Source organism: Ornithorhynchus anatinus, chromosome X2, assembly GCF_004115215.2.
Source record: "Ornithorhynchus anatinus isolate Pmale09 chromosome X2, mOrnAna1.pri.v4, whole genome shotgun sequence".
NCBI classification, from domain to species: Eukaryota; Metazoa; Chordata; class Mammalia; order Monotremata; family Ornithorhynchidae; genus Ornithorhynchus; species Ornithorhynchus anatinus.
Window position 1 is genome coordinate 11,717,740 of NC_041750.1, and position 27,339 is coordinate 11,745,078.

General features: G+C 49.9%; 1 protein-coding gene across 9 annotated transcripts in view; it reads left to right on the forward strand.

Annotated features, from left to right (window-relative positions):
- Positions 1–27,339, forward strand: part of UNC13A (unc-13 homolog A) — an 83,511-nt gene that overhangs the window by 33,147 nt on the left and 23,025 nt on the right. For all 9 annotated transcript variants that reach the window (XM_029053199.2, XM_029053202.2, XM_029053203.2 and 6 more), the window contains 17 exons: positions 33–104; positions 643–862; positions 3,537–3,764; positions 11,756–11,897; positions 12,230–12,399; positions 14,818–14,933; positions 15,127–15,290; positions 15,984–16,134; positions 16,827–16,895; positions 17,815–17,904; positions 18,450–18,584; positions 19,219–19,352; positions 19,602–19,687; positions 23,187–23,313; positions 25,378–25,474; positions 25,928–26,071; positions 26,546–26,629. In XM_029053199.2, the coding sequence (XP_028909032.1) occupies positions 33–104; positions 643–862; positions 3,537–3,764; positions 11,756–11,897; positions 12,230–12,399; positions 14,818–14,933; positions 15,127–15,290; positions 15,984–16,134; positions 16,827–16,895; positions 17,815–17,904; positions 18,450–18,584; positions 19,219–19,352; positions 19,602–19,687; positions 23,187–23,313; positions 25,378–25,474; positions 25,928–26,071; positions 26,546–26,629 (2,229 nt within the window). The remainder of the gene's footprint in view (positions 1–32; positions 105–642; positions 863–3,536; positions 3,765–11,755; positions 11,898–12,229; positions 12,400–14,817; positions 14,934–15,126; positions 15,291–15,983; positions 16,135–16,826; positions 16,896–17,814; positions 17,905–18,449; positions 18,585–19,218; positions 19,353–19,601; positions 19,688–23,186; positions 23,314–25,377; positions 25,475–25,927; positions 26,072–26,545; positions 26,630–27,339) is intronic.

The following is a 27,339-nucleotide window of genomic DNA, read 5'->3' on the forward strand; positions in this document are numbered from 1 at the left end:
GATGGTGCTGTTCTCTGACTTTCCTCCCGCAGTCTCTGGTTCAGTCCCGGAAGGCTGGCATCACGTCGGCCCTCACCTCCAGCACCTTAAACAACGAAGAGCTAGTAAGTGGGATTGGGAAGGGCGCTAAGTGGGAGCTTGGGCCTCCCTGTAGCTTGGGGGAGCCAGAGACAAAGTCTGGCTTTAGAGATCTGGGGTCTCACCAGGCCAGGAAGATTTCCTTGGTGGGCAGGTGGGGTGGGGATCTGGGGAAGCCCAGATCTCACCACAGCCTCCAACCCATTCCTAAGCCACCCTACCCCACAGACTCGTTCCCAGAGTCAGGGAGTGGAAACCACCCAGTAGAGAAGGCAGGCTTCTAGTGGGGACTGGCCACTGAGCTGAGAGCCAGAATCCCTGGGTCCACTTGCCAGCTCATTTGCCGTGTGACCTCAGGAAAAGGGGCTGCCCATCTCTGGGCTTCCATTTCCCCACCTGGACAAAAGAAGGCTGAAGGGCCCCTTGCTACTGCTGGGAGGACCAAGGGGTGTACTCTGGGATGATATGGTGTGAGGGGGCCAATCTGCTTTGGCTCCTACCCACCAGCCTCTCCTGTTCACCCTCCTGCCACCTCTTCCCTCCCTCCTTACCCCTTCCCCGCAGAAAAACCATGTTTACAAGAAGACGCTTCAAGCCTTAATCTACCCTATCTCCTGCACCACGCCTCACAACTTCGAGGTGTGGACGGCCACCACGCCCACCTACTGCTACGAGTGCGAGGGGCTGCTGTGGGGCATCGCCCGTCAGGGCATGCGCTGCACCGAGTGTGGGGTCAAGTGCCACGAGAAGTGCCAGGACCTGCTCAACGCCGACTGTCTGCAGAGTAAGGGGGAGAAGCTGGGCCTATGCCCATGGGAGCAGAGCGGGGGGACGTGGAGGGGATATGTTCCCCTGGAACTCACCATTGCTGGACCCATGAACCATTCAGCCCAGAATTCTGGCTCTGACATTGGCACTAGGACCCTCAGAGGAACCGTTTGTGGGATGGTTGCCCTCCTGCCGTAATGGTTCTGGAAGGACCATCTAGTGCCCCCCACCCCAGCCCCCACAACTTTCCCACTGATAACCCACCATGGACCACTCGTTCACAAATGTATCCGAATCCCACTTGAACCTACTGGCATTGGCAACTGCACAATTTCTTGTGGTAACGAGTTGCATATGCTTCCCACTCGCTTGGTGAAGAAGTGTTTCCTTTTGTTGTTTTGAAACTCCCACTTTCAAGCTTCAGTGGGTGCTCCCTCATCCGGTTGTTGTGGGATTTGGGGAATGGCAATTCTGTCTGTTCACCCCGTCTGTCTCCTTCATGATTTTGTAGACTTCAATCGTATCCCCTCTTGGGCAGCGTCTTTCTGGACTGAAGATTCCTAATCCTCTCCGGCCCCTCACTCATCCGGGCTGCCTTCTCAGCCCCTTCACGGACTCTCTCCCATCCTCCCCATGACACAGCCACCGGACCCGCCCCCCGGGATTCCAGGGGCAGGTGGATGGTGGTCAGACAGAGGAGCGGAACTCTGCCTTTGGCTGGGTTTTCTAACCCCTTCCTGGTGAGGCCCGGGGTCTGGCTGGCCTTTTGGGCCTCTGCCACACATTGGACCGGTGATCTAAGTGAACAGTCAGCGGTGACTATGAGATCTCTTTTCTGAGTCGTGACTGGCAGCTCAGACAGAGCCCATGACCACGAAGCTATAGTTTGGATGATTTTTCTCATGGTGCTTTACCTAGCACTTGTTTGTCCTGAAGCTCATCTGCCCTCATGTGCCCACTTGCTCGGCTTTATGGAGTTGGGGGTGAGGGGGGAAAGTGTCTTCCTGCATTTATCTCCATATGCCTGGCATCTCACCACCTGCTAAAGCTTAGCGTCATCTGCAGCCTGGAGATTTCACTGCCCACTCCCTCATCCAGATCATTTGTGAAGATGATACACATAACCCGTCCGAGCACTGGTCCCTGAGAGACCCTGCTATTTATACTTCTCCATCCTGAAAAGCAGCTAGTTTTCAATCAATGATAGAGCATCCCCTCCAATCCCGCAGTTGCAGAAAGTATTTGGTGTGGGTGCTTGACTGAAAGTCTAAATATATTATGCCTACTGGCTCCCTTCTATCCACCTGCTTATTGATCATTTCAAAGAATTCCAGCAATTGAGTGAGGCATGATTTCTCTTTACTGAAACCATGTGGTCTTGGCCTCAACAGGTAGTGTTCTCCTGTGTTCACTGATCCTAAACTTAATTTTCAATTTACAAACTTGTCAGAAATCAAAGTGGGACCCACTTATCTAGAGTCCCCATATTATCTTTTGAACTCTTTCCACAGATGGGAGTTACATTGGTGATTTGTCAGACTTCTGGGCCAATGGCCATTGGTAATGATAGGCTGCACACTCGTGCTAGCAGCTTTGCAACTACCCCTCCGAATTCCTTCAGAACCCTCTGGTGGATGCCAGCCAGTCCCGGTGATTTGTTTCCTCCTATTCTATCAATTTAGTCTAAAGCATCCTGTGTGGTCACCACAATTTGATCCAGTTCCTCTGACTAGCCTGCTATAAAGGAAAAAGAAAAATCTCTGCTCCTGTGCAGTAAGGGGGATCACTGAGACTTGTAGTCCTAAACAAAATCCTCTTTCTAAGCGGTCTTCCCCAGCCCCTTCTGCCCAAAATCAAGAAGACTCCTGGTGGAGGCGGAGGTGGAAAGAAATGAAATCAACCTTCCTCTTCCTCTCTTTTCCCTCCTTCCCCAACACCCATTATTCCTCATTCTGGGCAAGAGGCTGTGAGTGAGACTGGTATATTACCCAAGGTCTGGGCTTAGCAGATGCCCCAGGACGCCTGGGTTTGACTCCCATCCTTGGCTTGCTGGGAGACTTCCAGTCAAGTGGCCACCACAGCCAGGGCTTCAGTTGCTCGACTTATACCAGGCCAAGAGGTACACCCTGACCCGGTTCCAGCACCTGAAGTGGCTTTCCTGCCTGGTGGGAACCCCAGTCCCATTGGTGGGGGGTGGCTATAGGCTTAACCAAAATAACTTTGCATCAGTAACTTTGACAAAGCGTGCACACACACACACACCCCTACCCCCCACCCCCCCCACCCCCAGGCTCTGCCTTCTTGGGCCAATTCCTTTGTTTATTTGTTCATTCATTCAGTAGTATTGATGAAGCCCCTTCTGTGTGCAGAGCACTGAACTAATTGTTGGGGAAGAGTATAAGTTCACACCTCAAGCAGTGACCCCAAGCACCCTTTCTCTCTCAGCTAATCTTCAGTCTGTCACAGTGTGTCCACCTTCTGCCATGAGAGCCGGACAGCCTATTGCAGAATAGATACCTACCAGGACAGGACAAGTGTCCCTGGAGCCCACTGAGGCTTAGGGGGCTTCTTGCTAGCCTTGGGAAGGGGTGGAGGGATAGCCTTGGCCCATAGCCCAGCTCCAGATGAGGCCCCACTGGGTGTTCAGGCCAACCTGCTTCCCCTTCTCCTCACCACTCCACCCTCTCCAGGAGCGGCAGAGAAGAGTTCCAAACATGGGGCAGAGGACCGAACCCAGAATATCATCATGGTGCTGAAGGATCGAATGAAAATCCGTGAACGCAACAAGCCTGAGATCTTTGAGCTGATCCAGGAGATCTTTGCTGTCTCCAAGACGACCCACACACAACAGATGAAGGCCGTAAAGCAAAGCGTGCTGGACGGCACTTCCAAATGGTCAGCCAAGATCAGCATCACCGGTGAGGCCCCCTCCAGCCTAGACCACCCTAATCACCCGGGCCCCATCCAGCCTCCAATCCAGATCTGCAACTCAGCAGTGCCCTCCTCCTCACCCCTGCCTTGCCCCCTCACCACTGGCTCTACCTTGGGTGGCGGGGGGGGGGGGCTCAAAGTAGGCGAGGGTCAGTGAAGTTGGAAGTGTGTCATTTCCTGCTCCCTCCCCCACTCCCCACTACTCCAGCCTGGATCTGCAGCCCTCTGCCCATGGGCCCTTGCCAGTAATTGTCTGTTAACCCCAATCCCAGTCCCAGAGCTCCAGGTATCCTGGAGAAAGCATCCAACTAACTCACCCAGAGGAGAGAGGTCTTGTTTCTTAGACCACTCTCCCAGCCTGCAAGACAGTCAGCAGAGAGTCACTGGGAACCATGGGCTGGAGTGTGGTGGGCAGAGTGAGGGGAAGGGCAACTTGGAGACAGAAGGGGCAAAGTCAATAAGCTAGGGGCATGTGCGTACTTGGGTGTGTGTGTGAGTTGTTGCAACTATGTGTAGGTGCTTGGCTGTGTGTGGCTATTCAATGGTGCATCACGTGTGCGCTTATACATGCAGGCCTGCCTAGGTGTGTCTCTGTGCGTGCATGTAATATCTGTGATACGGATGGTATTTCTATGTGTATGTACATGCAGAGGTAGATCTGCATACACATTTGCATGTAGTGTATGGCTACAACATGTATGGGTGAGTGCATATATGTGTATTCCTGTTTATGAGGCTGACTGTGTGCTAACATGTGAAAAAGCAGTCACAACAAGTTAAAAGGTGCCTGGGTCAAAGAGATGCGAGGCCTTATGCAGACAGAAGCTAAGCTGGAGCAGCGTGGCTCAGTGGAAAGAGCCTGGGCTTGGGAGTCAGAGGTCATGGGTTTGAATCCCGGCTCTGCCACTTGTCAGCTGTGTGACTGTGGACAAGTCACTTAACTTCTCTGTGCCTCAGTTACCTCATCTGTAAATTGGGGATGAAGACTGTGCACCTCATGTGGGATAACCTGATTACCCTGTATCTACCCCAGTGCTTAGAACAGTGCTCTGCACATAGTAAGTGCTTATACCATCATTATTATTATTATTAAAACAAGGACCTCTGTGCATCCCTGCAGAAGGTAAAAAGGCCCCCCACACCTCCAAGCACCACTGAAGAGTAAAGATGGCTCCACCTTCCTCCCATCAGAGAGGATTTCCTTAATACTCCTACCCACACTGAGGATGGTGCTGTAGGAATACTAAGCTGCCTCCTAACATGTGGAGACATGGTTCTTACTCCAACACTCGATCGATCAGTCAATCAATCAATTGGATTTACTGAATGCTTACTGTGTGCTGAGCACTGTAGTAAGCACGTGGAAAAGTATGAAAAGGTTAGTAAGCACAAGCTCTGCTCTCGAGGAGCTTACAGTCTAGCAGAGGAGACAGACCTAGAAGTAATTTACAAGTTGGAGGAAGGAGAAATGGATATGTAGATGAGTGAATGCTTATATAGTAGGGTGTGGAGATGGATCCTCTAGTCAGCAAGCTCCTTGAGGGCAGAGATCATGTCTACCAGCTCTTTTGTACTATCGTCTTCAAAGTGCTTAATACAGTGCTCTGCACATGGTAAATGCTCAATAAATACCATTGATTGATTGATATGTACAAAAGTGTTGTGGCTGGCTGCGAGTACATGAGAAGCATAGCTGGTGTGGGGGAGAGAGAGAGATTGATCAGGGAAGGCTTCCTGGAGAAGATATAATTTCCCAAGGGCCTTGAGCATTGGAAGAGCTGTGGCCTGTCAAATTTGAAGTGGGAGGGAGATCTAGGCAGAAGGGAGGGTGAGCGAAACTTAGATAGCGAGAGAGATGACGAGGCACAGTGAGTAGGCTGGCTTGAGAAGAATGAAGAGAGTGACCTCAGGAATAATGGGAGGTGAGAGTAGTCAATGGAGAGCTGATGGAGTGCCTAAAAGTTTTGGCTTGATGTGGAAGTAAATAAGCAACCATTGGAGGCTTTTGATGAGCGGAGAGACATACTCAGAATGTTTCTTTTAGATAAATGATCTGGGCAGCAGAGTGAGAGATTGGAGGCAGGGAGGTCAACGAGGAGGCTGATGCAGTAGTCAAGACAGGTTATGACAAGTGCTTGGACCAGCATCGTGGAAGTTTTGATCAGAGGGGTCAGATCCTGGAAATGTTATGGAGGAAAAACCGCCAGGATTTAGTGACAGACTGAATATGAGGGTTGAAAGAGAAGGAGGAATCAAGGAGAAAGTCAAGGTTGTGGGCTTCAGAGACAGGGAAGCTAGTGGTTTTGTCAACTGTGATGGGAAAGTTGGTAGGGGAAGAGAGGATTTGGGAGGGAAGATGAGGAGTTCAGCATAGAGGTTGCGTAAATTGATGAGATCTCCACTGTAGTCAGAACTAGGAGCTCCAGGATGTTATGTGACACTCCCCGAGGTCTACAAGGAAGGAGGAGACATGCTTCCCAGTCCTCCTTCTCAGTCTCTTCTCCAGCATATGTTCACTCCCCCTCAGCTCCACAACACTTATGGACCGATCCTTACATTCTTCCATTTCCCATTTCGGTAATGTCTGGCTCCTTGTGGATTATTCTTTGGCAATCAGCCCAGTCCTTCTTCTCAATCTCTTTTCCACCATTATTGCCATCTTCAAGAAGAAGTGGGACCCCACTATTTCTGGCAAAATCCTACCCTGAGTCTTCCGGGGCTGACTGCTGAAGAACAACCAGTCAATCAGTAGTATTGATAGCCTGTGATGAGTGCCTGTTACTGAGTGCCTCTTATGTGCAGAGTAATGTACGAAGTGCCTGGAAGAGTACAACAGAATTCATAGACAAGTTCCTTGCCCTCAAGGAGCTTACAATTTCATTTCCCACTAGGATACAGTACTAGATCCCATTGAGAAAAGAAGAGCAATGTATTAAATATGATCAATCAATCAATTAGTGGCATTTATTGAGTGCTTTCTATGTGCCAAGCACTGAACTAAGTCCAGTATAATACAGTTGGTAGACATGATCGCTGCCCACAAGGAGCCAGCCATTAAAATAAATTATTGAAATGAGAAATGGAAGAATGTAAGGATGTGTCTATAGCACTCCATGGGACTGAGAGGGAGTGAATAACAAGTGCTTCAGGGGTACAGATCCAAGTGCATAGACAGAGAGGAGGGTGGGAAATAAGGGCTTAATCAGGGCAGGGCCCTTGGGGAAAATGTGATTTTAAGAGGACCTTGAAAGTGGAGAGAGTGGTGGTCTGTCAGATATGAAGGGGGAGGAATTCCAGGCCAGAGGCAGGATGAGGGTGAGGGGTCTGCAGAGAGATAGATAAGATCAAAGTACACAGTGGGCAAAGCTTGCAGGCTAGGTTGTAGTAGGGGTTTGGAGAGGTAGGGTAGGAGGGGGAGAGCTGATGGAATGCCTTAAAGCCAGTGGTGAGGGGTTTTGGCTTAGGGCAGAGATGAATAGGCAACCATCAGCATTTTTGAGGAGAGGGGAGACGTGGAATGAATGCTTTCTTAAAAAAATGATCCTGACAGCAGAGTGAACTATGGACTGAAGTGGGGAGAGATGGGAGACAGGGTCAGCGAGAAGCCTGATGCTGTAGTCAAGGCGGGATAGGGTAAGTGCTTGGATGAGCGTTGGTAGCAGTTTCGAGGGGGAGGAAGGGGAGGATTCTAAAACTGTTGTGGAGGTAGAACTGACAAGATTTGGTGATAGTTTGATTACTTTGCACAGAACAACTCTGGCTGGACCTTTGGCTTTAAGACTTTCTGCAAGTTATCACTTATCTTTCTACTCTTTTCTGTGGTTGGGGCCACAGTGGTGTACAGGTTACATGATCTTTGCTAAGCACCAGATCCAGGGAAATTGAAAGAAACTACATCAAGGTGCCTATTGGATGCTTCTAACTTTTTCAAAGGCATTCAACCCGATCAGTAAATCCGGTCTCTGGCAGCTATTGAAAGGTGCGCTGGGACATTGATGCGCTGATGTTATAGGCTGGCCAAGTCAGAACTGGAGGGACCCCATCAGATCAATGGAGTAAAGTAGCACTGTTTACCTGGCCCAGGCCCATTCCACCTATTCTATGCAGCCATGCTCAAGGATGATACGAGAGATCTGAAATCTAGTATCTAGTATGATCTAGTATCTAGTATGATCTAGTATCTAGTATCTATGATCTAGTATCTAGTATGATTCCAATCCTCTGGGGAACTTTTTTTGACTGAACAGGCCGAGACTGTGATGATGATGATGATGATAATAATAATGTGATTATTATTATTATACTTGCCAAGCTCTGTTCTAAGCACAAGATTATCAGGTTAGCCACAGTCCCTGTCCCAGATGGGGTCCACAGTCTAAGAAAGAGGGAGAACAGGTATATTTAATCCTCATTTTACAGATGAGGAAAATGAGACACATGATTAGAACCCTGGTCTTCTGATTGCCAGGACTGTGCTCTGTCTCCTAGGCCATGGTGCTTCTCATTGACTAACATTAAAAGTCCTCGTTTGGGGGTTGGTTTTCTTTTCTTTTTTTCTTTTTTTTTTTTTGGTATTTGTTAAGTGTTTACTATATGCCAGGCACTGTATCAAGTGCTGGGGTAGATACACGATAATCAGGTTGGACACGGTCCCCATCCCACACAGTGCTCATAGTCTTAATCCATATTTGACAGATGAGGTAACTAAGGCACAGAGAAGCTAAGTGACTCGCACAAGTTCACACAGCAGACAAGTGGCAAAGTGGAATTAGAACCCAGGTCCTCTGACTCCCAGGCCCATGCTTTTTCCACTATGTAATGCTGCTTCTCAATTCTTGAATCACTCATTAAGCAGTTAGTTCTTCTATGCTGATGACTGTACTCTGGAAGCACCCATACAAGAAGACATGTAGATGATTAGGGAGCATTTCTATGAATCAGCAAAACTGCAGCAGAGTGACAATTATTCTGAAGACCAAAGGCACGTGCCAGCCTGCACCTGGAAAACCCTCCACATAAGAGAAGCAGAATAGCCTACTGGATAAAGCATGGCCTGGGAGTCAGGAGGACCTGTATTCTTATCCCAGCTCCACCACTCAACTGTTGTGTGATCTTGGGCAAGTCACTTCATGTCTCTGTGCCTTAGTTACCTCATCTTTAAAATGGAGATTTAAGACTGTGAGCCCCATGTGGAACATGGACCATGTCCAATCTGATTAACTTGTATTTACCATAGTGCTTAGTACAGTGCCTAGCACATTATTATTATCAAATGTCATTGAGTCATTTCCAGTTCTTGGCTATTCTGTGGATATATTTTCTCCGTAATGTCGTATCTTCTGCCGTAATCCTTAACCTTGCTAACAGTTCTTTTGTTATCATTGTTATGGTTTCTATCCATCTAGCTATTGGTCTGCTTCTTTTTCCCTGGACCTTTCCTAGCATTAGTGTCTTCTCCAGTTAATTAGTCCTCCCGATGATATGTCCAAAATCTAAGTCGAGTGACTTGGTCTTCCAAAGACCACCTTGGCTTAATTTGCTCCAGAGCTCATTTGTTAGTTTTTCGAGCAGTCCACGGTATTCACAAAAGCCTTCTCCAACACATTCAAAAGAGTCGATGCTCTTTCTATCCTGCTTTTTCCACTGTCTAGCTTTTGGATCCATACATTGTCACTGGAAACACCATAGAATTGGCAGTTTGTATTTTTGTGGCAATTGTTACGTCAGCACGTTTCATGATTTTTTTCCAGGCTCTTCATAGAAAATCTTCCTAACGTAAATCTCTGGCCTATTTCTTGACCACTAGTTCCTTTATTATTGATTATCGATCCCAGGAGAGAAAAATAGTCAACTATTTCGATCTTCTCTCCATCCGCTATAAATGTGTTAAAACTTCCACTTGTCATGATCTTTGTTTTCTTGACATTCAAATACAGGCAAATCATTTTGCTCTGCTCCTTAACTTTTAACAATAAGCCCTTCATATCTTCTTCACTTTCTGCTAGGAGGGTAGTATCATCAGCATAACTTAGGTTGTGTATATTCCTTCCTCCAATCCTTACTCCCCACTCATCTTCATCCAATCCTGTGTTTCTCACTATTTTTCGGCATAAAGAATGAACAGATAAGTCAATAAGATACGTCCTTGTCTTACACCCTTACTAATGGGAAACCAATCACTTTCTCCATACTCTGTTCTGATTGTAGCTTCCTGTCCGGCATACAGGTTCCGTATAAATGCAATTAAATGGTCCGGCATGACCATTTTCCTTAATGCGCTCTAGAGCTTCTCATGATCCATGCAGTCAAAGGCCTTACTATAATCAGTAAAGCCCATGCTGACTTCCTTTTGATATTCTCTTGCCTTTCAATTATCCAACGGATATCAGCAATAATATCTCGCATCCCTCATCCTTTCCAGAATTCTGCTTGAACATCGAGCAGTTCATGTTCCATGTAGGTCTCCATTCGAGGCCTAGCACATAGTAATGCTTAACTAATACCATTTAAAAAAAACAACTAAGGATTGATGTCAGAGTCACCAAATTCTGTTACCTAGGGAAAGAAGGATAGGCAGGAAGGTAGAAAACAAACCAAAAGGCTAATGTGTTCCTTGGGAGGCTCAAAGACAGAGTGGCACCAGCATGGCATTAAGATTTTGACCCAACTAAGGGGGCTTGGTGCAATTCTTTGTGGCTAGAAGACCTGGACTTACCACAGAGGCTACATCAACTTCTAGAGCCTTTCCATCAATGCTACCTATGAACAGCATCTCCCTTCTGTGACAAGACCAGATCAAAAAGAATGTGGTCCTATAATTCACAGTGAAAATACCAACATCAAAGCAATCTTCATCATATCACCCTTTTGTTGGGAGAATGACATTCCCAAATATAGCTGCTTTATGGTGAGCTGAAACAGAATAATCATAGGAAAGGTGGACAACAATGGGGAGAAAGTGGCATGCAGCAATCAGAAATGGAGTGACTTTAAGCAGAGGCTTCAGGGTGATCCTAATGCCGAGAGGAAGAAAAGCAGGTCTAGGGTGTGACGAATGCCAACAGTGTCACAAGGGGAGATCTTTAAGTGCACATGGAGGGACCACTAATAATAACAATGATAATAATAATGATAATTGTGATATTTATTAAGCATTTTCTATGTGACAAGCACTGTACTTAGCAATGGAGTTTAAGTTGGAGGGAGAACAGGTATTGAATCCCAATTTTGCAGATGAAGGAACTGAGGCATAGAGAAGTGAAGTGACTTACTCAAGGTCACACAGCAGGTAAGTAGCAGACCTGGGATTAGAACCCAGGACCGAGGCCTGGGCTCTTTCTGCTAGACCACAGCTGCTTCCCGAGTCACACATTCCCAAGTCACACCTGCCACATCTGCCCATATTGGTAAAAGCTCATTGGTGTCGTCGTAGTTTCTGTAGTCAGTAGTGCCAAGGCAAGCACAGCAATTTTAAATTTAAATGTATAGGTGTATAATATACATGTGTATGCCTATACTTGTGAGTGTGTGTGTGTGTACGTGTATGCATGCAATCTGAGGGAAATGTGTGTCTGAGGGAAATGTGTGTCTGAATGTGCAACATGAGTGTGATGTGTATGTGTGTGTGGGCACCTCTGTGTAACATATGGACACAGTATTAATTAAGTACTTTATTATATACCAAACTCTGTGCAGTGCTCTGGGTTGAATCAGATAAATCAGCTCAGACACACTAGGGGTATATTTGTATGCAGATGTTTGTACATCTGTATATGTGTGTGCAGGGAATGTATTTGTGTCTATATAGGCATACATGGAATGTGGGGGTCGGGTATGTGGGTAGACTAGGGCTGTGAACCTCCACACATACATATATGCATATCTGTATGTATGTGGGGAGAGTATGGTAAGGGATGGGGATGAAGTGTCTGTGTGACCCCCACATACAAACACATGTGTGTGTGTGTGTGTGTTCCAGTGGTCTGTGCCCAAGGTCTGCAGGCAAAGGATAAGACGGGTTCCAGCGATCCCTATGTCACTGTCCAGGTTGGCAAGACGAAGAAACGGACTAAAACCATCTATGGGAACCTCAACCCAGTGTGGGAGGAGAACTTCCACTTGTAAGTGGCCAGGGCTGGGGGGCAGGGGTACGAGTGAAGACCGTGCAAGCCAGGAGCCAGGGCAGGTTGGCACCACCCTGGCTCCCCGCATTGGAGAGAGGGAGTCATCCTCTTTTCCCTCCCCTCCTTCCAAGCCTCCTCTGCTATGGAGGGAGTGAGACATTTTGCAGAAAGAACCTCAACCCCATCCCTTTGAGGCAGCTCCAGTAGCGGGCTCCATGCCTGGCATCCAGGCAGATTCCAGCCCCCAATCCTGCTGCAGCCTCCCTGGTCCGTGCCCTCTGTATCCACTCAGGGAATGACTGCTTTCCTTCTTGCCACCCTGTGCCCAGCGAATGCCACAACTCATCAGATCGCATCAAGGTGCGTGTGTGGGATGAGGACGATGACATCAAGTCCCGGGTGAAGCAACGTTTCAAGCGTGAGTCGGATGACTTCCTGGGCCAGACCATTATCGAGGTGCGCACCCTGAGCGGCGAGATGGACGTCTGGTACAATCTGGGTGAGCACCTGCCGGGGTTGCTGGAGGTAGGGGGCTGGCAGGGAGGCCACTGGGGGAGGCACTGGCCTGAGGGTGACTCCTACCATCTGGGACCAGAAGGCCTCAAATCAGATGACCCTCTCAAAGCTGGATGGGTAGCGTTTTCTCAAACGGGCTTCTGGGAGGGCACAGAAGCTTCTGAAGATGGGGAGTCACATGGGATTGGGCAGCAGCAGGGGGCAGGATGAGGGTTCTGAGAACAGCCAGCCATTGTTTCTCTCCACTCTGGCTAGGCACAGTACAAATGATCAGAGAGAAGGGAGGTGGCGAGGAACAGCAGCAGCAGCCCAGAGAAGAGTCCGGGCAGTCCTTAGGGCAGGGTGGATTTTCCATTTCATTCAAATTATTCCTGGTCAGGCTGGTGGCCTGGGCTAATCTGCACGGTTGCTCCAATCACTTTCATGGTTTCGCTTCAGACTTTAGGGGTTCTTGCAAGCTACATTCACCCTCACAGAGAAGCAGCATGGTCTAGTGGAAGTAGCTCAGGTCTGAGAGTCAGGGGACCAGAGTTCCAATTCCGGTTCTGCCACTTGTCTGCTCTGGGGCCTTGGGCAAATCACTTCACTTGTCAATATGGCAATTTCGGCCTCTGTAGAATGGGAATTCCATACCCATTCTCCCTCCCCCTTAGTCTGTGAGCCCCACGTGGGACAGGGACTGTGTTCAATTTGGCTGTCTTGTAGTCACCCCCTAATAAGCGTTTAACAAATACCACCGATATTATTATTACTGTCCAACAGCACTTATGTCATATCCTTATACTCCATTAGTTCTCCAATCCATAATTTATTTTCATGTTTGTCTCCCCATATAGACTGTAAACTCCTTGTGGGCAAGCAGCGGGGCCTAGTTGATAGATCATGGACCTGAGACTCAGAAAGATCTGGGTCCTAATCCCAGCTCCGTCACTTGTCTGCTCTGTGACCTTGAGCAAATCACTTCACTTCTCTGGGCCTCAGTTACCTCAGCTATAAAATGGGGATTAAGACTGGGAGTCCCATGTTGGACATGAACTCTTTCCAACCTTAATAGCTTGTATTTACCCCAAGAGCTTAGTGCAGTTCCTGGCACATAGTAAGCGCTTAATGAATATCTTAAAAAAAGGGATCATGTCTACCAATTCTACTGTATTGTACTCTCCTAAGCACTCAGTACAGTGCTCTGCCCAGGGTGAGTGCTTAATAAATACCATTGATTGATTGACTGATTGACCTCATCCAACTCCCTCCCTCCTAGAGCTGTTTCCCAGCCCTAGGGAGACCCACAGTTCCCCTAGGTTTAAGAATCTGCCCAGATGAAGGTTCCACACCCTCCCCGAATCGTGGGTCCTAAGGCCTTGGTGGTCAGGAAGTTCTTCCTCGGGTCTGACCTTGGGATCTTTCCTGCTGCATTTAAGCCCATTCCAAAGTGCCCCATCTTTAATGGGAAAGAACTGGTCATGTCGGGCCTGGTACGTCTGGGGCGTGAGCAACCCAGACCCACTAGATGAGGACAAGGAAGAGCCCAGAGATCAATGAATCAATCTATCATTTGTATTTATTGAGCACTTACCGTGTGTGGAGCACTGTACAAAGCAGTTGGGAGAGTACAGTATATCAGAGTTGGAAGACAAGTTCCTTGCCCACAGTGAGCTGACAGTCTAGACAGGGAAACAGACATTAATATAAGTAAATGAGTTATGACTACTGGCATAAGTGCTGCAGAGCTGAGAAAGGGGTGAATAAAGTGTGTAAATCCAAGTGCAAGAGTGACGCAGAAGGGAGTGGGAGAAGAGGAGATGAGGACTTAATCAGGGAAGGCCTCTTGGAAGAGGTCTTCAAAGGTGGGGAAAGTGGTGGTCTGTAGGATATGAAGGGGGAGGGCATGCCAGGGCAGAGGCAGGATGTGGGCAAGGGGGTTGGCAGTGAGATAGATGAGATCAAAGTATAGTGAGTAGGTTAGCATTAGAGGAGCGAAGTGCGCAGACTGTGTTGTAGTAGGACAGCAGGGAGGAAAGGTAATAGGATATAAGGTGATTGAGTGCTCTAAAGCCTATGGTAAGGAGTTTCTTTTTGATGCAGAGGTGGATGGGCAACCACTGTAGGTTCTTGAGGAGTGGGGAGACATGGACTGAATGATTTTGTAGAAAAATGATCGGGGCAGCAGAATGAAGTGTGGACTGGAATGGGGAGAGACAGGAGGCAGGGAGGTCAGCAAAGGAGGTGATACAGTAATCGAGACAGGTTAGGATAGGTGCTTGGATCAGAATGGTAGCAGTTTGGAGGGAGAGGAAAGGATGGATTTTAGCGAGTGGGAGGTAGAGGAGAATGCAGGGAAATGGATGCAGGGATGCTGACAGCATTGATACCCTGCCTTTCCTCTGCCCTCTCTGACTCTCAGATAAGCGGACTGACAAGTCAGCTGTGTCCGGAGCCATACGGTTGCATATCAGTGTGGAGATCAAGGGTGAGGAGAAGGTGGCACCATACCACGTCCAGTACACGTGTCTACACGAGGTGAGGGGCCAGAACCCATTGGGCTTGGACACTGACTCTTTGGAGCCTCCGGATGCCCTCTCCATGCCAGCCATGCCTGGGCTTTGGGCTTTGGGGCCTGGAGAAGACCAGTTGGCTTTGCCTCCTATCCCAGCCTCCCCCTTATCATGCCCCTATAGGCTTGAGCTCCTCCACCTCTTCCCTCCCCTTGCAGAACCTGTTCCACTTTGTGACGGATATGCAAAACAACGGAGTGGTGAAAATCCCCGATGCCAAGGGTGACGATGCCTGGAAGGTCTACTATGATGAGACAGCCCAGGAGATCGTGGACGAGTTTGCCATGCGCTATGGTGTTGAGTCCATCTACCAGGCCATGACGTGAGTGCCCCCATGGGGGCCTAGGCCTGGAGAGAGGGGCAGCAGGGGAGAAAACCAATGAGATAGAGAGGAGCAAAGGGAAAGGAGCAGGAGGGAGTCATGGCAACCGATCCAAGCTTCTGGAGAGGAAAAAAACACCACCAAAGCAGTCATTGTCTTACCCCACGCCAGTCTCAGCCTCTCCTGAGGCTCCATTAATGGAGCTGCTCAAATCTGGGGGCACCTTGGGCTCTGCCTGGATCCACTGCGGGGGCCAAGCAGTAACCCTGGGCAACTGCAAGCTTCCTGCAGCCACTTTTGGGGAATTATAGGACCAGATGGACACAGCAGAAGGGAACCGGGCCGTGGTTTTGCTGGGGCTTTGTGACTTCTCCTGCTGGAAAGAAGTGGTGGTGGGGAGGATGATAGGGGATTTTTTGGTTTTCCATCTGGAGATTTCCATTTTTAGATTCTTCTCTTGGAGGAATAAAGGGTGTGGGGGAGGGTTAGGAGATTGAGAGGAGAGGGAGAGAGGAGGGGTGGTGGGAGAGTTAGGGAAAGGACTGACTGGAGGGTTGGAGAGGAGCAGGGAGTTAATTTGGTTACTTGTTTCCTGAGGGTTTAGCCTCTCTCTAGGGCTTGGCTTAGCCTGGCCAGGCCAAGTCTGGCCTGCTTCAATCCTTCCCCAGCCCTCCTCTCCCACCTCTCCTGTAGCCACTTCGCCTGCCTCTCCTCCAAATACATGTGTCCCGGGGTGCCGGCTGTCATGAGCACCCTGCTGGCCAATATCAACGCCTACTATGCCCATACCACAGCCTCCACCAACGTCTCTGCCTCCGACCGTTTTGCTGCCTCCAACTTTGGGGTGAGTCCTTGTCCAGGAAAAGGACTGAGGGAGTGGGTAACAGAGTGGTCGGGGAGATCCCTGGGTGGTGGAAAAGGGAAGAGGAGAAACTGGGAAGTAGGGGGAGCCCCACTCACAGACTGTCGCCAATCAGGGTGAGAGCTGGGTCATCTGTGTCTCTCTCCCAGTCTCTGTGCAGAGAGCACATTATCATAATCATCATCACCATCATCGTCATCAACATCAATAGCACTCATTGAGCACCTGCCATGTGCCGAGCACTGGACTAAGAGCTTGGGATAGTGCAATAGAATTAGTAGAAATGGCCCCTGCCCTCAGGGAGCTTCCATTCTAGTGGGGGGAAACAGATGCTAAAATATTTGACTGGTAGGAAGAAAAGGAAAAGGGGATTATGTTCAGGAGTTAGTGAGCAAGTAACAAAGTATGAAGATAGGTACATGAGTGTTATAAGGGGTTGTGAGTACACAAGGGCAAAAGTGGTGCAGAGGTGCTGAAGTGGCAGTTGGAGGATAGAGGGTAAGGGGGAAAGGCCTCTTGGAGGAGGTGGTGGCGGCAGCTGGTCGCGCCACCTTCTCCAAGCTCTTAGAAGGGATGAGTGTGTGTTGGGGGGTGGGAGGGAGGGGGAGAGGAAGAGGCTTTCTACCGGGATCATTTGGTCTCACGTCCCTCTCCCCTTCCTGCTGTCTCCACAGAAAGAGCGGTTTGTGAAACTCCTGGATCAGCTGCACAATTCCCTCCGGATTGACCTATCCATGTACCGAGTGAGAGGCACATACGTGTGCATACACACATACGGGCTCGATCGCACATGGGGATGCACCTATGGACACACTCTGACCACACTCACGCGCGCACACACACACACACACACACACGAACCCATAGACACACACAGAGCCACACATATATGAGCTTCCACTCAAACGCTCAGGCATTCATCAGCACACATATTGGTATAAGAGTACCTGCACACATCCAGGCATATGAACTGAGCTCCCCCCTTTTTCCCTCTGCTCCCTCTACCCCCCCTTCACCTCTCCTGAGCTAAACCCTCTTCTCCCCCCTTCCCTCTCCTCCTCCCCCTCTCCCATCCCACCCCCTCCCCCTCAGCACTGTACTCGTCCACTCGACTGTATATATCTTTACCATCCTATTTATTTTGTTTATTTTGTTTAATGAGATGTACATGACCCTGATTCTATCTAGTTGCCATTGTTTTTATGAAATGTTCTTCCCCTTGACTCTATTTATTGCCATTGTTCTTGTCTGCCTGTCTCCCCCGATTAGACTGTAAGCCCATCAAACGGCAGGGACTGTCTCTATCTGTTGCCGACTTGTTCATTCCAAGCGCTTAGTACAGTGCTCTGCACATAATAAGCGCTCAATAAATACTATTTAAAAAATATGAACTCCAATGTACACACACACACACACACACATACATGGGCACAAACAACCACCCCCTTGTCGTCCCTCTCCCCCACTTTCCCACACCCACATTTCTTCTCCTGGCCTTAGTTCAGCTTCTTCTTGACCCCCAGAAGCCTTCAGCCCATTGTCCTAGGCCTCCTGGTCCTCCCCAGGGCCTTCCTGCCCTTTCCTGGGTATCAGAGGGTGAGAGGCATCCTCCAAGCCCCTTGATGGGGAGTCTGAAGGCATTTCCTTCTCCATTCCCTACAGAATAACTTCCCTGCCAGCAGTCCTGAGAGGCTCCAGGACCTGAAGTCAACGGTGGATCTTCTCACCAGCATTACTTTCTTCCGGATGAAGGTGCCAGGCGGGAACCCAGGGGATGATGTTAGGAAGGGTCACAGCTGGGCAGAGCTGCTTGCCCAGAGTTCAACTCTGCTCAGCGCCTGTCTCTCTGGGTCCCCACAGCAGCTGCGCAGGGAGAGCAGAGCCCCACCAGCCTCCCTTAGTCTTCTCCACACTCCAGCCTTCCCAACCCCCTGATTTCCACCTCACCGGCTCTTTAACTTTCTTGCCCGCCCTCCCAGTCCAAGCACCTCCCTTCCAATTCCCCAATCCTCCAAACCCCTGCAGTCTCAACCCTCCTGGATCCCTTAGCTCCCCCTCCCCAAATAGCTCCAGCCGTTCCTCACCCTCAGCTTCCTCAGTCCCCATCCCATCTTCCCAGTGGCCTCCAGCTTCTCAGCTCTAGAACCTTCCATCATTTCCCTCATGCCTTGCCTCTGCCCTGGTCTCTGCTCCTGTCTCCACTCCTGTCTCCAATCCTGCTTCTGCTCCTGGAGTGGGGGCCCTTCCTCCACTGAGTCTATCAGCCCTTGTCCTCTCTGTGCCCATCTGCCCTCCAGGTACAGGAGCTGCAGAGCCCACCCCGTGCCAGCCAGGTGGTGAAGGACTGCGTCAAGGCCTGTCTCAACTCGACCTACGAGTACATCTTCAATAACTGCCATGAGCTATACAGCCGCGAGTACCAGACCGACCCTGTGAGTGACCTGAGCAGCAACAGGACAGGCTGTGGGGGTTGGGGCAGGGCTTGGATCGTATTCTGACTCTCCCAGCAGAATGAATCTGGGAGGGTGGGGAAGGAGGGGAGTCATTTAGGGGAGAAGAGAACAGAATCAGAGGCCCACAACCATAGCCCTAGTTGGCTCCCTACAATTTCGCTTTCCTTGGCACAATGGGAGGGGGAACTAACAGGGTGGGCTTTGCCTGGTTTGGGGTCGGTCTGTCTCCTGTTCCCGGAGCTGGTATGGGCAAGGGAACTTATTTGTTGGGCACTTTTTTAAAAAAATGCCCAGCCTCCTTCCACCTAGTCCCTGCCCTTGAGCTCTGCAGCTTGGAAGTGGCCCCCATGACCATGGGGTCCTGAGAGAGGAATGTCACCGCTCTGGAGAAAAGAGAGGGGTCAGGAATCTCCCTGGGAAAACACTCCAGAAGTTTCTGTGGAACAGCATTTGGTTGCGTTGGGTACCTGGCGGAGCAGGCCGTATGTCTGTCACTCCCAGGCCGGCTGAGGTGCATCCAGGATCTGAGAGTGCCATCAGTGACCACCCTAAGGGCCCAGACATCTGAACCTGAGCACTTCCACTGATTCCACCCCCACCCTCCCTCTTCCAGGCCAAGAAGGGGGAAGTGCCCCCTGAGGAACAGGGGCCCAGCATCAAGAACCTAGATTTTTGGTCTAAACTCATCACCCTCATCGTCTCCATCATCGAAGAAGACAAGAATTCATACACTCCCTGCCTCAACCAGTGAGTGGCATGGGGGGAGTCCCAGTGGGAAACGGGGGGGGGGGGGGGAGGGGGGGGATGACACCTCCTTCCTCTTCCCACTGAAAGTGTGAAGGACCAGGTTTCCCAGCCGTCCCCACCACCCTAAACTCATCAAACAAAGCAAAACTATTGTCACATGCTTCTGCCTGGGGCTCCACCCCATTAACATAGGTATTGCAGAAGAACTGGCCCTCTAATCACTGATCTCCCCTCCCTGTCACCCACTAGATTTCCCCAGGAGCTGAATGTGGGCAAGATCAGTGCTGAGGTGATGTGGAACCTGTTTGCTCAAGATATGAAATATGCGATGGAAGGTGAGTATGAGGCCATAACGGTTTGAACTGTACCCCTGGGACTCCCTATAGTGAGAATCCCTAGAAGGTTCACCAGTCAGGACTTTCCCTAACCCAAACAATTTCTCACACTGCTTTGGGAAAGGATTCCCAGCTGGAGCCCTGCAAGATCGTTCCAGGAAATGGCCACCACAAACCAGCTCCCCTGACCCAGCTCAGAAATCTGCTGGGTTCCACTACCTGGCCTTGGGTATTGCTAGAATGGATAGCTATTCTTAGGGGACTTTTCAAAATCTTAATCTCTCTCTCAGTAGTGTGAGCCCACTATGGACATGGGTACCCAGGACACAGGACACAAAGAATCTCCCCTTCTACGATTACTACGAATTATAATAATAATAATAACAGTATTTGTTAAGCTCTTACTATTCATTCATTCCATCGTATTTATTGAGCGCTTACTGTGTGCAGAGCACTGGACTAAGCGCTTGGAAAGTACAATTCAGCAACAAGTAGAGACAATCCCCACCCACCACGGACTCACAGTTTAGAAGGGGGGAGACAGGCATCAAAACAAGTAAACAGGTATCAATAGCATCAATAAGAGACAGGCAAGAATGAGGCACAGAAGGTTAGCACCCGAGAAGCGGAGTGTGCGGGCTGAGATGTAGAAGGAGAGAAGGGAGGTGAGGTAAGAAGGGGCAAGGTGGTAGAGAGCTCTGAAGCCAATAGTGAGGAATTTTTGCTTGATTCGGTGCCAGGCACTGTTCTAAGTGCTGGGGTAGATACAAGATAATCGGGTTGGACCCAGTTCCTGTCCAACAAAGGGCTCACATTCTAATTCCCATTTTACAGATGAGGGAACTGAGGTACAGAGAAGTTCAGTGACTTGCCCAAGGTCACACAGCAGGCAAATGGCAGAGCAGGGATTAGAACAGATGAATGGCAGAACAGGGATTAGAACTCAGATCCTTCTGACTCCCAGGCCCATGCTCTATCTATTAAGCCAAGCTACTACTCATTGTGATATTCATGAAGTGCTTACTATGGGCCAAGCACTGTGCTAAATGCTGGGGTAGTCAAAATACAGATGGGACTCAGTCCCTATCCCACATGTGGCTCACAGTCTAAAGTGAAAGGAGAGCAGGTATTGAATCCCCATTTTACAGAGGAGGAAATTGAGACCCAGAGAAGTTAAGTGACTTCCCCAGGGCCTTAGAGCAGGCAAATGATGGAGCTGGGATTAGAACCCAAGTCTCCTGACTCCCGGTCCTGTGCCCTTTCCATTGAGAAATTCTTGACTGAAAACAAGCCAAGGTTTAGGTAAAAATCATAATCATCTGTCAGTATTTGACAAGCTTACCACCGATAACAAGGTTTCACCAGCCCAAGGTTCAAAGGAGCAAGAAATCAAATCTGGTCACCAAATGCAGAATCTGGATTCTTGAATCTTTCCAAGTTGCTCCTGTGCCATATGCCTTCCTCTCTGTATGGCCTGCCCTTCAACTCTTCTCCAAATTAGACTTTTCACTGGCATTTCATCACCCTCCTGGTCTAACACCTTGACTTTCTGCTTCCTTCTTCTTCTTCTAAGTCTTTTCCTGCTGTCACCTCCCTGATCCAATTCTTGAACTAGATCTCAGGCTCTGGACCTTGTTTTAATAATAATAATAATAATGTTGGTATTTGTTAAGCGCTTAATATGTGCCGAGCACTGTTCTAAGCGCTCGGGTTTTAGGGGGTCTCGTTCACTCTCCTGTCTCCACAACCCCTTTGTAAATCAGGCACACCTGGAACCTGGGACTAAATAACTGATTTCCCCTCTGCCATTAAGCCAGCTATTGTCCTTCATGATGTTCTTGGACTCTCTGAAAGTACAGTTCAGGTCTATCAACCAATCAATTTAGTTTTTTTGAATGTCTTCTGTGTGCAGAGCACTGTACAAAGTACTTGGGAGAGCACAACAGAATTAGTAGACATGATCCCTGCCCCCGAGGAACTTAAGATAATAATAATAATAATGTTGGTATTTGTTAAGCGCTTACTATGTGCCGAGCACTGTTCTAAGCGCTGGGGTAGACACAGGGCAATCAGGTTGTCCCACGTGGGGCTCACAGTCTTAATCCCCATTTTACAGATGAGGGAACTGAGGCACCGAGAAGTGAAGCGACTCTAATGGAGGAGGCAGATACTAAAATGAATTATAGCTAGGAGAAAGAAGGAAAAGGCACTATGTTCATGAGTTAATGCTTAAATAATGGAGTAGGTAAGATAGGTACAAGAGTGCTTTGGGAGGTTGAGAGTACTTGGGTTCTTTAGTGTCACAGAAGTGCTGAACAGGCAGTGGTGGAGATATAGCAGGTGAGAATAGAAATTAAACAGGGCAGACTTCCTGCCGGAGGTGGGACTTCAGAAGGGCTTTGAAAATGGGGAGAGCTGTGATCGGTTGGATGTAGAGAGGGAGGGAGTTCCAGGCAGGGGGGAGGATGTGAGTCAGCAATGGGAGAGATGAGAACGAGGCATAGTGCTTAGGTTATCAAGAGAGGGATGAAGACTGTGAGCGGGGTGTGGTGGAAGAAAAGAGTGGATAAGTATTGGGGAGAGAACCTTAAAGTCAATAGTCAGGAGTTTCTGCTTGATGCAGAGAGGAATGAGTAACCATTTGAAGTTTTTGAAGGGTGGGAACATGTGTGCAGTAAGATATTTTAGAATAATGATCTGGACAGTGGAGCGAGAGGGGAGAGACTGGAGGCAGAGAGGTCAGCGAGGAGGCTGATGCAAGAGTCAAGACCAGATATGACAAGTGTCTGGATCAGCCTGATGGCACTTGGGATGGTTTTCAAAAGAAACTGAATATGGGGGTTGAAAGAGAGGGAGGAGTCAAGGATAATGCCAAGGTTGCGGTTCTCAGGGACAGGAGAAGGATGATATTGTCGACTGTGGGGGCAAAGTTAGGTGGAGGAGAGGATTTGGGGGGGAATATGTGGAGTTCAGCTTTGGACATATTGAGTTTGAGGTGTCCTGGAGGCAGGGGGAGTTGTGAGATTGCAGAGGAAGAAGTGCAGTCGGGGCTAATGAGGAAGAATTGTGTAGAGGTGGCAGAACTGGTGGAATACTATATTAGGAAAACCAAGGTTAGATATTGTTTACAGGAGGAGTGGTCCACAATGCCAAAGGCAGCTGGGAGTTCTCAGTCCAAAGACACACAGAATATTAACCCTAATCATCCCTCCCATCCCTCAGGATGACCCAAGTGTTCCCACCAGCAAAAGAGGGCTCACCAGCTGCCAAGTTTCCCCCTCTGGGTAGCTCTGGCTCTTCTCTGTCCCCCAGGAGGCCAGGGTGGAAAGACAAAGCAGAGGGAGTGTGTTTTAAAGCATTTGGGGTTACTCAAAGCCCTGGGAGAGAATTCCAGTTCAGGGTCCTTCCCCACCTCCAGCTGGCAGGGTGTAAAGGATGGAGAGAAGAAGTCACCTCCAGGCCCCCCCCCACCCATCTGAGCTTTTTGACTCTCCCCCAGAGCACGACAAGCACCGGCTGTGTAAAAGCGCCGACTACATGAACCTGCACTTCAAGGTCAAGTGGTTGTACAACGAGTATGTGGCAGACCTGCCTGCCTTCAAGGACCGTGTGCCCGAGTACCCCGCGTAAGTCACCAGCGACCGGTTCCAAGAGCCTCAGGTCCCATCCTGACCCGATCCCTGCCTGAAAGGGCTCTGCTGAGGAAGGAATTAGCCTGATATTTGATGGAGTGCCAATCAATTAATCAATCAGTGGTATTTATGAAACGCTTATTGTGTGCAGAGCACTGTACTAAGCACTTGGGAGAGTACAATGTGACAGAGTTGGTGAACATGTTCCCTGCCCACAGTGAGCTACCGTCTGGAGGGTGAAGCAATTGTTAATATGAATAAATAAATAAATTGCAGGTGTGTACTAAAGTGCTGTGAGCAGTGCCCGACGGGGGCCCAATTTCACCGCTGCTGCTGTTTGACCCCCACCAATCCCTGCCCACTAGCCAGCATCAACTGCCGGAGAGTATTGTGGGCAGCGGTTAGAGCTGAGGGGAGCTCAATCTACCTGTGCTAGGCCAGGGCCTCCCCTCCCCTCAACAGTGGTCCCTGACCAGTCTCCTCCAGGCACTCAAGCAGAGTTGTCCTCTTCAGGAGCCTTTCTTCCTAGGCCCAGCCTTGGCACACATGGTCCTGAGGAGAGAGACAGGGCGGGTTGAGGAAATGGCCAGGGTGGTGGGACCAATCAATCAATCAATCAATGGCATTTATTGAGTGCTTCCTGTGTGCAGAGGACTGTACTGAGCACTTGGGAGTGTGCAGTATAGGAGAGTCGGTAGATTTGTTCCCTGCCCACAATGAGCTTTCAGTCTAGAGGGGGGATGTTGGGAGTGTGGCCTAGCTCTGGCTGGGCAAGGGATCAGGTGGGGTCACAGCATGTCAGGATCATGGTTGGGGCAAAAGTCAGGATGCATCAAACGGCCTTGGGCAAAAGGAGGCAGGGCTGTTCCTAGGAGAGGGCAAATTGGCACAATTGCCCTGTGCCTTAGGGGATCTCAGCCCTCCCCTCCTTACAAGGAGCAGAGCCAACTTGCTACAGGTCCAAATCAGCTCCGGATTCAGTGTCTCCAAGGGGAAGGTAAGAGTGGTTTAGATGGTGGGGAGAACTCCTGCAATGGCAAAGAGTTCTACTCCGTAGACATCCAGCCTCTTTTTTCTATATGGATCATTGGCTCCTCCCAGGGTGACAGGCCCCAAGTTTCATACCCGCTGAGGGGTGGCTCTAGAGGGTAGGGCTGGATAGTTTGGGAATATGGTTAGGGATGGAACTGGGGATGGTATCCTGTGGCTGTAGGGCCAAACTGGCTCGCTTGGGATGATGGTGGTTGTGGGGAGGGATGGCAGTGCTGGGCCTCTTGAGCGGGTGGTCAGGAGGTAGGACTGAGAATTCCCCAAGTTAGTAGTAAGACTTATCGAGCCCCCACTTGGTGCGGTGCACTCTACTAGGCGTTTGGAAGTACAGAATAACTAAGTGACGTGTTCCTTGACCATGAGGCTCTTACAGTCTAATGGGAGGGGACAGGATGAGGGCTGTGATGGGGAAGGGAAGAAAGAAGGGAAAGGGAGCAGAGGAAAGGATAAGGGAGGGGCTGGGGAAAAGAGGGACCTGAAGAAGGTTGGAGGAATGGAAATGAGGGGAGACAAAAAGGGTTGAGGGATGGAGGGAGGAAGGGAGGGTTAGAGGAGGGAAGTGGGTGAACTAGGGCCCCAACCTGGGACCCTGTTTAGGGTCACTTTTTCCTTCTGCGAGCAGGCAATTCCCCACATTCATAAACTGAACATTCTTAATTAATTGATTGATTGATTAATGGAGTCAACTTTCAGTCCACTATATCCCCCGGGGCTTTGTCTCCTCCATTTCCACACCGTGAAGTCAGATCAGTTCCCTCATCTGTAAAATGGGGATTGAGAGTGTGAGCCCCACGTGGACCAGGGACTGTGTCCAACACAATTTGCTTGTATCTACCCCAGCGCTTAGTACAGTGCCTGGCACTAAGTGCTAAACAAATACTATAATTATTATTATTATTATTATTGTTTTTCCTGCCGTCAGAGGCCACCCCGTCCCTCTCTGCCTGCCCACTTAGGGCCCGGCTGCTAATCATCCCAAGGGGCCTTGGCCCTTCTCTCCTGCTCCAGGTGGTTTGAGCCATTTGTGATCCAGTGGCTGGATGAGAATGAGGAGGTCTCCCGGGATTTCCTCCACGGAGCGCTGGAACGGGACAAGAAGGACGGGGTAGGGTGTGGCCCCCGGCGTGGCTCTCCACAGGGCTCCAGAGAGAGCCCAGGCCCTTGCCCAGCTGCAACTGCCAGCTCTCTCCCTCCCACTGGCACAGACTGTGGGGCCCCCAGGTGCCTGCCTCCCTGCAGAGCAGAGCCCCCGGCCTGACCTGGCGCATGATTGCCAGCTCCTTGGTTCTCCGTCGCTGGCCCTCTGCTCCTGTCCAGCCTGGGCATCAGGGAGGAAGCGGGGCAGTAAGGCTGCCCCAGAAGGGAGCCTTCTCCTGTCCTAGGACCTCAATGACCCAGCTGCTGGGCCCTCTTCAAGGTGGCTCTAGCTGCTCCGGGGAGATGGGCAGCACTTTAGCTGGCGGCGGGGGGGCTCCCCCGCCCTCCAGGCTCCCAGGTGGCTGCCCGTGGCGCCGGTGGGTAGGGCCCCCTGTCACGGCTGTCCGCCCTGCCCTCCCAGTTCCAGCAGACCTCGGAGCACGCCCTCTTCTCCTGCTCCGTGGTGGACGTCTTCTCCCAGCTCAACCAGAGTTTCGAGATCATCAAGAAGCTGGAGTGCCCTGACCCCCAGATTGTCGGCCACTACATGCGCAGATTTGCCAAGGTAGGGAGCTTGGGTGGCCTTCTTCCTCAGGCCCTGGGGGCCCTGTCTGGAATGGAGGGGCTGGGACCCCTTTGCCCCGGGGCTCCTGGAGAAGCCTGGGTGAAAGTTTATTTTTAGGGAGAATCCTTTGATTGAGCTGAACACCACACTGGTCACCTTTCATTGGGAACTGAGGTGGATTTACTTCATTGTGCTTCTGTGAATTCTAATGAAATGCATGTTATTGAACATTGTCTACCAACTCCATTGTATTGTACTCTCCCAAATGCTTAGCAGAGTGCTCAGCATGCAGTAAGTGCTCAATAAATACCACCAATTGATTGAATCAGTCCAGCCCTGAGAATTGGCTAATGGTTCTCACGCTCTGCTCATTAGCCCAGCCCTGCTTCCCTCGCCACCTTACTTTCTCCCCTAGCTTGGCCTACAGCCTGGGGGTCTCCTCTCTCTTCCCCTCTTGCCTCTTTATGCCTCCAGACCATCAGCAACGTGCTGCTTCAGTATGCTGACATCATCTCCAAGGACTTCGCCTCCTACTGTTCAAAGGAAAAGGAGAAAGTGGTGAGCTATCCTCTGTGTCTCTGCCTGCCCCAAGTTCCATTTCTTAATCCCCAGATACAGAATAAGGGAGTGGGGGGAGCGGGGAAGAGAGAAGGAGAGACAAAGAGAGAGAGAGAGAGTTTTTGTTAGCATCAGGGTGGAGGCGTGTGCATCTGTTTGGATGGGGGGGGGAGGTTAGGGAGGTATATTTGTAGGTCAGCCTGGTTTTGTTGTATACTAAAGGGGACGTGTCCCTAGTTTTTGTTTTTTGTTTGTTTTATGGTATTTGTTAAGTGCTTACTATGTGGCAAACATCTACTAAGCACTGGGATAGACACAAGTTAATCAGATTGGACACAGTCCTTGTCCCAAATGGAGCTCACAGTCTAAGTGGAGAAGCAGCATGGCTCAGTGGAAAGAGCCCGGGCTTGGAAGTCAGAGGTCAGGGGTTCGAATCCCGGCTCTGCCACTTGTCAGCTGTGTGGCTGTGGGCAAGTCACTTAACTTCTCTGAGCCTCAGTTCCCTCATCTGTAAAATGGGGATTAAAACTGTGAGCCCCACGTGGGACAATCTGATCACCCTGTATCTACTCTAGCGCTTAGAACAGTGCTCTGCACATAGTAAGCGCTTAACAAATACCGACATTATTAAGTAATTTGGGGTGTGGATTTGAGGGGGGTTGTGTGTGAGGATGTGTGCATGTGTACACAAGTGCTCAGAGAGGTCTTTC